The 10,821-nt window shown below is 34.6% G+C and overlaps 1 protein-coding gene across 2 annotated transcripts; it reads left to right on the forward strand.

The window, feature by feature from the left end:
* Positions 1-3,482: 3,482 nt before the first annotated feature.
* On the forward strand, positions 3,483-10,439 carry LOC107005175. 2 transcript variants are annotated; one of them, XM_015203696.2, is made up of 7 exons: positions 3,483-3,690; positions 3,899-4,418; positions 4,553-4,709; positions 5,306-5,350; positions 5,537-5,702; positions 6,534-6,904; positions 9,034-10,439. In XM_015203696.2, exons 1-7 carry the CDS (start codon positions 3,505-3,507, stop codon positions 9,350-9,352), a joined length of 1,764 nt encoding a protein of 587 aa, XP_015059182.1. In that variant the 5' UTR covers positions 3,483-3,504; the 3' UTR covers positions 9,353-10,439. The 2 variants fall into 2 exon arrangements, with proteins under 2 accessions (XP_015059182.1, XP_015059183.1); XM_015203697.2 differs by having other exon boundaries at positions 6,537-6,904.
* Positions 10,440-10,821: the final 382 nt, after the last annotated feature.

Raw genomic sequence — 10,821 nt, forward strand, 5'->3', positions numbered from 1 at the left:
GCCTGGAATCAATTCCAATGGATGCTACTATATTTTGTGAACAGATGCTCTCCACCACATGTTGCTTCTCACTTCTTTGTCTAGAATCAGTTTCAATAGTTGATGTTGTACCCTCTATATTGATGTTGTCCTCCACATGTAGCCTCCCACTCCTTTGTCCAGGATTAGGCTCATTGTGCCACCTTAGGAGTTTCAGTTGCTTCATTATTGATTATTGTATCATTTTCTGAGTCTGAATAGGTATCCATTTAGTAACCATCCTTATTCTTTTACCCCTATTCTCTTACCCTTCTCATGGTTCATGTCCAATCCTTCTAATTCGTTCATATTTTTTTTCATCTGGAGCATGTTTATATAATCATTCATCTTCCATGTGTCCTAATTTAATGCAATTATTATAGAATTTGGGTCTTTATTCATGTTAACTATATTAATTTCAAGGTCCAGAAGGGGTTGCAACAACAATGATATTTAGCAGGATTTTCGAAATATCCACCTCAATTAGAACCCTCGCATAAGATATTTTCTATATCCATATGTAGCCAAAGGAATCACAATAGCACTGGCAACCTTGTTTAATACCGCAACAGACCAGTATTCAATATGTAATCTAGGGAACTTTACCTAAATTGAGATTTGGGTAAACATATCATCATCCAGTTCAAAATCCACATCCCAATTCCTCAAAATCATGGGTCTGTTTCCATACAAATAAGGTCCAGTATGTATCACTTTCTCCTTTTCAGCTATATTACAAAATTTTAAAACATAGTAACCATCATCATGATAAAGTACATGGGGTAGTTCAACAAAACACTATACCTTCTTGACATACTCTAGCATTTGCACTTCGTATGGGTTATCTCCAATTTTATAGCCAATTAATGTTGTTTCTCATTCTTTGATTTGTAGGCAAATATCCTCCTCCTCAATTATCATAGTAAGAACACCCTCCTTAAGCATAAAGGGAATAAAATTCAAGGTCTTACCATTGTTGTGGTTGCCTCTATCAGAATCTCCGCTGGAATAGGATGTTTAGACGTTTCAGCATCCAAAAAAGTCGTCTTTTTGGAGTTTCTTTCCCATATGCATTCTCCAAGTGAATTTCATCTTCTACACTATTATCATCCTCTACAACTGTATCGAATTTTGGAGGTAAGAAGCTTCCAAAAGTAAGCATATTCAGTTGCTGAGCTTCACTAGTAGGAGAGGTAACTATTTTTGGTGTTTGTGTATGAACTGTTTGACGGCGAGTCATCGAGAAACACTTTTACTGCACAATTGTCGCCTTACTATTGTGCACTGAGAGCTGTAAATCAGTGTTAAAATGCACCTGATGTCGTCCAATCTAAAAAACAATTAATAATTGTGACTTCAAATATCTTCACGATTAATAGATGTGAGAAATCAAATTTTAACAGACCCTTAAACTGAGTAAAAAGGAAAACCTGATTACTCCCTCCATTTCAGAATAATATTATCGAAATATTTTTTATATTTTAAATTAATTTAATTATTCAATGCTCTACATTATTTTTAAAGTATTTATCTTTTATTTGAATTTTCTATTTGATAAGTTCAAGAAATTTTAATTGCTTTGAATTGTTAAATTAATTAATATGATTAATTATTAATTATTCTAAAAATTAAATTGACAAAAAATAATAAGAATAAAAATGAAAAATAATATCTAATTTATGGCGTACTGTTAGTTTCAAGGGTGTGAAACACAATACACACCAACAACTCAATTATTATGAAATGCAAGAAGTAATAAATCTTTGTGATTTGTTGGGTAATTAATATCTTTATTATTGGTAATTAAATAATTTCAACCTATTACAATCTCCGTTTATTTTTAGTTGTCATAATTTTCTTTTTAAGAATACTTTCTTCATTTTAAATTAATTGAATTGTTATAGATATTTTTCATTTTTTCAAATTAACTTAATTGTTCAGTTTTCAATAGCACTTTTAGATAGGGGTGGGCATAAACACCGGAAAACCAAAACACCGAACTGAACCGAATTTTTTCAGAATTTCGGTTTTCGGTTCGGTATTTGGTTTACTTTTTTGTATTTTTCGATATTTTGATTCGATTTTTGGTACGTAATATTTTGGTATTCGGTATTTCGGTTTAAACCGAAATATTATATTATAATTTATATTATATAAATTAATAATTATTAATGTTAAATAATCTTCTAAAAAAAGAAAAAAGTATGTGAAACCCTATGTAATGTCCCTATTCCTCTTCCTCTTGGAGGCAACACATCTTCCTATTCTAGTCTTCTTCTTATTCTAGTCTTCTTCCTCTTTCAGGCAGCCGCAGCAGTAGCAGCCCGCCAGGCGCCAGCAGCAGCAGCCGCCAGATGTCTATTTTTGATGTATTGTCTATTTTTACTTTTTAGCCCATTAAGTTGAAAAATCAAATAAAAATTGTAAAGTTTAAAAATTTAAAAAGCCCACTAAGCAGTCCCATTAAAAAAACGAAATAAAAAACCCGAACCGAATTAACAAAAATAGAACCAAAATAACAAAAACTGAACCGAACCGAAATATTTCAGTTCGATATTCGGTACACATTTTACAAGAATCGAAAATAAAAAAAAACGAAATCGAACCGAAATATCGAATGCCCACCCCTACTTTTAGATTGTTCTTCTAATTTCACCATTTACTAGTTAGTATTGAAATTAGTGATCAATTAATATTTAGTTAGTATAATCATAAATTTGACAATAATTAATAAGCGTAAAAATGAAAAGTTATGCCTAATTTATGTTTTTTTATTCTACTTTTCTTAAAATAGTATGAAATACCTCAACAATTTAATTAATCTGAAATGGAGGGAGTAATAACTTTGGGTAACATTTTATAATATATTTTTTCATGATATTAATATGTAAAAAATGAGAATTTAAGTAATGATATAATTTTTTTATTAAACATATTAAGGGCCCGTTTGGATGGGCTTAATAAAAGCAGCTTTAAAAAAGTACTTTTGAAAGTGCTGAAACTTATTTTTAAAATAAGCAGTTATGGGTTTGGATAAAAGTGCTGAAGTTGCTATGCCGAATGTGAAAAGGGAGAAATGGATGAAAGAGATGTTAGGGTTATATGGGTAATTTGGAGATTGTACAAAAATATTAAGGGCAAAAAGATAAAAACGTGGTCAACTTAAAACAGCTTATAAGCTAAAAAAGAAAAAGCACCACTACCCCAGCTTTTAACTTTTGGCTTAAAATAAATTTTTTTAAACTTAAAATAAGTTATTTTGAGTATTGCCAAACAGCTAAATAAGTCAAAAACCAGCTTTTAAGTCAGTTTGACCAGCTTTTAAGCTGAACCAAACAGGCTCTAAATTAATGTAAAGTCAAATTAATTTTCGAAAAATACATTTGGATAAATTAAAAATGGACAGAAGGAATAACATATATAAATTTAACAATATTTATAGGGATTATTGATTGAAAAGAGAGACAGAGAGACGCTATCGTGAAAATGAATAAACCTCCGAACCCCAAAACTGTAAACGGAGAAGAAGATAAACTGAATCCGAATTCGAATGGAAGAAGAATGGAAGAGCAAGAGAGAAAGGAGCAAGAAGAAGCACTTATCGCTCTCATTGAACATCGCACGAAGGAAGTTGAACATCTTCGACAACGCCTCACCTATTACAAATCTCAGGTACTCTTTTTTTTTGCCTCGTTAGCAGTTCATATTCTTATTAAATCTGCAGTTCACTGAAGCATTAAATTCAGAAGGATGTATGGAATGTTAGATGGAACCTGGAGGATGATTTACTTTTCACATTTTTGTTTCTTTAAAGAGTCATTCTTTTACTTCTTTGGAGAAAAATTGACATCCCTTTATCTTTTTTGGATGAGTTGTGCAGTACCATGAAGCAGAAAATAGGCTAGAGGAGACACAGCTGAAATTAGCTCGTCTTCGGGGCCGAGAGAACATAGCAGCATCCACAAGCTCCCGTGGGAACGGGGCATATCCAGTGACATCCAAAAGAAGATCCACAAGTCCCATTCAGATAAACGAGGGCCCTTTTAATAGCTTGTCTGAATCTAAACGACATCGTATCCAAGACAGCAATCAACCGCTTAGGAAATCTCCAGTGCCAGATAGGAAAATGGCAAGCCCTTTCCAGAAAAATGATAATAGTTCTCGCAGTGTGCCCCAGGGGAAACCATTACTTGTCATTCCTGATGTGAAACCAAGAGTATCTCAACCTTTGAAGATTATAGAATCTGGTCCTAAAATTTCAAGTGCTTCTGATTCTCAGGTCGGTGGATCAGGTTTTCCTCATGTTACTAGTATGACAAAGTTAAAAGCAGATAAAAGTCACAGAACGCCGGAGAAGGAAGCTTCGGAACTTCAGCCTAAAGGAACAAAAACGAAGTTTGGTAATGTTGTTATATCTTGAAATATTCTGGTAGTTATTATTGATCACTGGTAGGAGCATGCAGGGCGAAAGCCTTTTTGATATGAAAATTACCAACTGACGCATATATTTATCATGTTTGCTTTGTAAATACAGAGCAGAAAGAGCATAGAGAGCTGATACCATTGATTGGTAGTTACTCTTCAGCGAGCATGGTACGCTGCCAGACGTCCTGTGTCATATCTAGTCAACACAAGAGAAAGCTGAGAACAATTATTTCGTGTCCTACAAATGATCAACTTTTTGCAAGCAGGTAAATTTTTTATTAGGACTTACACAGTGCTTAAGAGTCGGTGTAAAGGTCATGTACTCATGCTAAATGACAATTTGACTATGGATGCATTTTATTCCTTGCTTCTGGAGTTGTCAATGGTTTGGCAATGGACACACTTAGTGAAGAAGCTTGTCCGGTTCCTTCTCCCACCTCTCTATGGGAATTGTGCTTGAGCTTAATTGCAGTCCTCGACATAGCATTTTTAGGAAAGCAAGATGTTATAATGTAGATTCATTGATGATTGCTGCTTTATCCTAGTAGAGCTTCCACTGTCTAGTACATCATTTAGATTCTGCTGTCAATCTCAAGTGTTAATCACGAAGCTATTATTTGATTCCTCAATTGCAGTCTGTCTTTCCTGCTGATAGTATCTTTTAATTTGTTAAGAGTAGCTGATTTCTTTTCCTTGATGTAATAACCACTGCACTTCACTTTCTCTTGACTAAGGCCCAGTTTAGTTGTATTTTTTGCTCTTTCCTTGGCATTTTTGAGCATCCGACATAGAACGCAAGTGGGTTTTCCATATAGCTTTACTTTATCCTGAATGCTAATTTAGTTTACCCCTGAATATGCAGTGCGTTGGACGGGCTTGTCAACTTATGGCAGGTACATGGCAGAGGGTATGTTAGAACTTTGAAAGTTAATTTCCTTAGTCATATCAGTATATCTTTCCTTTGTGAGATTGTATTTTGGATGGCAATCCTACTTCAGGCAACAATAACTTTTAAATGCTAATTTTATTGTTTTACTTTGTTTGTGTTCTGATGGTTTTGAGTTACCTAATTTATTTATTTTTGGATAATCAGGTCAACTGCTAATCTTCTTAGTTCCACTGATTGCTTTTCGTCCAAGCATAGGAGATGGCCAGAAGATTTAGCCTGGCATCCGGAAGGCCATAGTCTCTTTTGTGCTTATAGTGCTGATGGCGGGGATTCTCAAATTTCAATCTTGAATCTTAACAAAGGAAAAGAGGTAAAGGTTTAAGTCCGAGATTAACTCCCCCAAAATTATATGCCAAAGTTCATAGAACTGTACAACCTACTTGAATGAAACAGCATGTATACATGTGCACGCGTGTGCTAAGTCCTCTGGATTGAGTTGCATTATGATTTCATATCGACAGAGCAGTATGAGCAGTGTGTATGTATTAATTTTTTTTTGAAACTGATATAGATAGAACGGTATATTAGTCCACTTTCACTTTATCATGTTTGGGATAGTGTGTTAAGCAAGGTTCGTGGTAGTGGTTTAATAGACATATGAAACCCAGATTACAGGTCTTTCTGATGGAAAGCTGTAGGATAGGATGAGGAAGTCCTCTGATTCCTTGAATATCTGGACTTTAACCTGATAACTTAAAGTACTTGTATTATATTTCATTTGAGCTGCCAAAGAGGATTGAAATACTTACGTTGTCACTTTGTTCAATAAAGAGGATGAGAGTACTTATATTGTAGTTTTTCTCTTATTATGTTCTTGTCCATAATATTCTGTACACATGGAATTACCATTTATGATGATTAACAGGCTCAATATCATGTTTTCCTTTTTCCTTTTCTTCAGATAACCATCATGTTAGAGGCTTCAGATAAGCCTTGTAGTCATAGGTTTCCCCTGACTATTAAATAGGTCTTTTAGCTACCAATTGCATTGTTTTCCTGTTGCTTTTGAAGTTGTTGATGCTTAGGTATGTAGTATTTCAACCTCAGGTATGTAGCATTCAAAGCTCATCAGGCATCCTATCACATCAAATATTACTTTGATTTTATCCCAGTTATGTTCTCATGTGCTTTTTATCAACAGAAGATGCGTGTAAGTTTCTTGGAGGAGAAGCCTCATGTTAAAGGGGTAGTCAACAATATGATCTTCATGCCATGGGAAGATATCCTGTTTGTTACTGGTGGTAGTGATCATGCAGTTATCATGTGGAGCAATAAAGATGGAGAAAATTCATGGAAACCTAAAGCATTGCATAGAAGTTTGCATTCTTCTGCAGTGATGGGAGTTGCCGGTTTACAGCATAAGAAAGTTGTGATGTCCGCTGGAGCTGACAAGCGGATCATTGGATTTGATTTGCTTGCTCAAAGAGCAGAATACAAGCATCAAATAGAAAATAAATGCATGAGTGTTTTACCTAATCCATGCGACTTCAATCTCTTTATGGTTCAGACAGGGTAAAGTTTCTGATGCAGTCTTTTCTATGATCTTTAGGTGCATTTTTTACATACTGATTCCTAGCTATGTTACCAGTCCTTCCTCGTTAGGGGTGACAATTTTAGCCCATATAAGTGAGATGAAACCATTTTACCCATATTAAATTAAATGGATCACTCATATTTTCTTTCCTTATCTTAAATGGGTTATTATGATTTTCAACCTATTTAAGCTCATACAAATATGGACAAAATGGGTAAACATGAGAATCATATTCAGCCCATATAAGTCAGCCCGTATAAGAGAGAAATGAAACAGATTTTTTTTTATTTCTGGAAAATAAAAAAATTTAGGAGTCGGTTGGTGAAAGGTGTGGGCCGCGGGGGGTGGGGTGGGGGGGAGGGGGTAGAGGTAGGTTGATGGAAATAGGGGGGGGGTAAATTTTTTATTTTTTTTTTAAATACTTTTTTTGGTTTTTCGAAAACAAAATTTTTTTAGGGATAGGTTGGTTGAAGGTCGGGAGGGGGGGGGGACGAGGGGTTTTTTTTTTTTTTTTAAAAAAAAACAAATTTATTTAAATGGGTTAGAATCATTTTGCCCAAACCATATTTGCTCATATTATATTTGGATGGATTGTAATCCAGACCATTTATTCTCAATCCATATTCAACCCATCCAATCCAATCCAATCCAACCATTTGCCACCCCTATTCCTTGTACAAAAGTTCCTCATTTCTTGCAATTACTTTTATTTAGAATAATGTGCACTCGGCAAAAATATTTGTTTTCGTGAGATATTCAGTATCAGAAGACGTCCCCAGAATCTCTTGTGAACTCTAGTAAATTGGTCCTTAAGTAATTAAAAAAGATATAGCACTTGTGACCAGCAATGATTTGGTTATAATTCTTAGGAGTATCTAATACTGTAGTGTATTTGGTTGTTTTGAGTGCCGACCTCAATTTTGGGATTGAGGTGTAACAGTAGTAGTAGTTGTTGTACTGTATTTGGTTGTTTTGAGTCATTGCATAAATGTGTAATTTGAGATCCTCACTGCAGTGTGCCCTAAATTGTTGAAGGAACATAAAGTTCTAAATGGCAAAAAGTTTAAAATTTCTGAATCATAGAGGGGAAATTTTCTATCCAATGCCCAATGCTGAGACTTGAAATGGATATTGGAACCAGGAGTCTCTTTTTGCTGCAAAGTTATTCTATTAAGCATAGAATTAAGACTTGCTTCTGGTTTTGATGTAGTCACAGGAATGAGCATGATCATATTTAAAACGTTTGAGATTTTCTACGGCAGAACCAAACTACATAATGATACTGTTTTTCCTTTTTTTTTTTTTGTGACACTTCCCCAAATTGTAATGAATAGTAAGGACCAGTCCAAAAAAAAAACTAATCATATAGTAGCCTTGACAGTGATAAGATCTTCAACCTTTGGGGTTGAAGGGATCAGTTAGTAGAATGAGGGTGGCCATAGTAATATATATGGATGGTTCTATCATGTTAATGGCTGAGTTGCGATCTTTTAGTTGAAGCAGGATCAAAAGTCCAAACAATCATTTAAATGGATTCTATGCAAAGCAAGGAAAGAATGCAATGCTATGAACTAAGTCAAGAACCAGATTCTTCTGAAATGCAAGTGGTCTGAGGAGAAACTGGTGTAATTAAGATGGAGGGGGAAGGAAGATATAGTGCTTTATGTCGGAAGCCTTCAATCTTTTAGACAAGCCTTTTATTAGTACTTAGAATTCTGGCATTTAATAAGGATCCATACTTTATTCAAGAGAAGCAAGACAAATTGATCAAAACTGTGATCGTCCCGGATTGCTTTAGGAATGCTAGGAAACCTCCGAAAAGCTAGGGATTATGGCCTTATATGGAGAAAACATGGTGACATTAGTGCAGGTTTTTAAGGTTCATTCTTGTCTTGTGATGATGCCGTTTCCCTTTTTATTTTTAAAAACAAGTACCAAGCCTCTTTAATCTTGAAATCTTGATTTCTTCTGTTTGTGACATTAATACACTTGGAAACATCATCTTGCACTAGGTAGTATTTAAGCGCAAATGTGTCTTTTGAGGGAATATACTTGCATAGACATATTTTGCTTAATCTAATTCCATGACTGCGTGTTTATAATGCAGGACTATAGAGAGGCAGCTTCGCTTATTTGATTATAGATTGAGGCAGACTGAGGTTCAGGCCTTTGGGTGGAAGCAAGAAAGTAGTGACTCACAGTCAGCTCTCATAAACCAGGCTTGGTCACCTGATGGCTTGTACATAACATCTGGGTCGGTTGATCCAGTCATCCACATTTTTGACATAAGGTACAATTCACACAAACCTTCTCAGTCCATTAAAGCCCATCAAAAACGAGTCTTCAAAGCTATTTGGCATCATGCAGTCCCGCTCCTCATTTCTATATCTTCTGATTTGAACATTGGGTTGCACAAAATCGTTTGAGTTGCTGAGAGAGGTATTACTATCTCAGTCATTTTCACCATATGTCTGCGGAATTTTGTTTCCTAGAAGTGTACGTCTTGATGCCTTGCACCAAAAGTAACTCATGGGCCTGGTGTATGGTACTGAAAGATGATTATGAAAGGAAAGCAGAATGGAAATGCTGTTGAGTATCAGCTTTGCGCTTGGCATAATTCTGTGTCCTGGCAGCTGAAACAGTTTTCGAGTTTGATTGGATCTTGAGGCGATCGAAGCCATTTAGAATCCAGTCAATGTAAAGGTTATCTATGATGAAAGCTTGGAGATCTTCAACTCTCTTAGCTCATAGGAATGTCTTTAATGAACTCCAATTTTGAACTTATCAAAGTCTGTGTGATGTTAGCAATGGATTAGAAACAGTGGCTTTCACATAGCTACCGTTCTTTCCTTGGCCTACACATCACATTTGTCCTAATATTCCCTAAGAGTCCTGTTTTAAGAATCCATTATCGCAATCATAAACTGTTCTTTCTTCAGTAGCTTCTGAATTGAGGGAGGTTTTGGTAGTCAATTATGCTGTCAGGGCTTGATGGAAACTGCTCCCAGTTTTGTGCTACTCATCAGTTTTCATTTGCAAAAGTTTTGGAACCTGTAACATTAGTAGCTTACAGAGAGATTTTTCATGTAGAGAAACATTTATTTGGGTTTATTATCATTAGGGTATTGAGGTTTTATCAGTGAAAGCTGATCATGCAGCATGTCGAATAGTTCATATCACATGTCCAAACGAAAGCTTGAGATATTCTACACATAAATGTAGTGAGAAGTATGTTCATAGGCCTAATGATGAGTTAACCATTCTAGTTTCCTCGATAGGGAAACTTACAGAAATCTTATATATTTGGAGGCTAATTACATGCTATTTCGAAAGTTCATCAATTACAAAAATCTTGAATTTTTCATTGATCTTGGATTATTTGATACATTGCAACTAATGGGAGTGATGTATTTGAGAGGGGATATAAATGTATCCGAGAGGGGAAGGAGGATGTAGCTTAGAGAAGATTTTTGTAACTTCTTAAAATGATAGGGATTTTTAGAAATTCTAATATGTTAACTTGTGTATTTATTTATGTAATTTTTCCTCAATAATAATAAAATTGGAGTTGTATATATGTCCATAGAAATAGCCGTTTGAATCCAAAGAGGTTGTCATTGTTATTACTAAACTATAAAATAATCAATTTCAAAATTCTTACAGGAGAGGATTAATTTACCCCAAAAAAATGAAATGGTGCACTAATAATAATTTTATCGTTTTTTATTTGCATGATAGTCTATATGTCTTCATTCTAATTTAAATTTATAATACAACACGTAGTTTGATATCGAAGAATGAATGAAAAAAATATCATTATTTTTTTTCATCATTTTAAAAAATAGTACATCAAAATGAAAAAGTAGAGGTTAGGTCCTCTTCCACCATTTGACCA

Source organism: Solanum pennellii, chromosome 12 (assembly GCF_001406875.1).
Source record: "Solanum pennellii chromosome 12, SPENNV200".
Classification (NCBI taxonomy): domain Eukaryota; kingdom Viridiplantae; phylum Streptophyta; class Magnoliopsida; order Solanales; family Solanaceae; genus Solanum; species Solanum pennellii.

What these genes read in the sequence shown, in the direction of transcription:
- LOC107005175 (XM_015203696.2), top strand. Translation starts at nt 3,505, where the DNA reads ATGAATAAACCTCCGAACCCCAAAACTGTAAACGGAGAAGAAGATAAA. An exon ending in TCACCTATTACAAATCTCAG is followed by an intron (nt 3,691 to 3,898) that starts GTACTCTTTTTT and finishes TGAGTTGTGCAG; the next exon opens with TACCATGAAGCAGAAAATAG. An exon ending in TGGCAGGTACATGGCAGAGG is followed by an intron (nt 5,351 to 5,536) that starts GTATGTTAGAAC and finishes TTGGATAATCAG; the next exon opens with GTCAACTGCTAATCTTCTTA.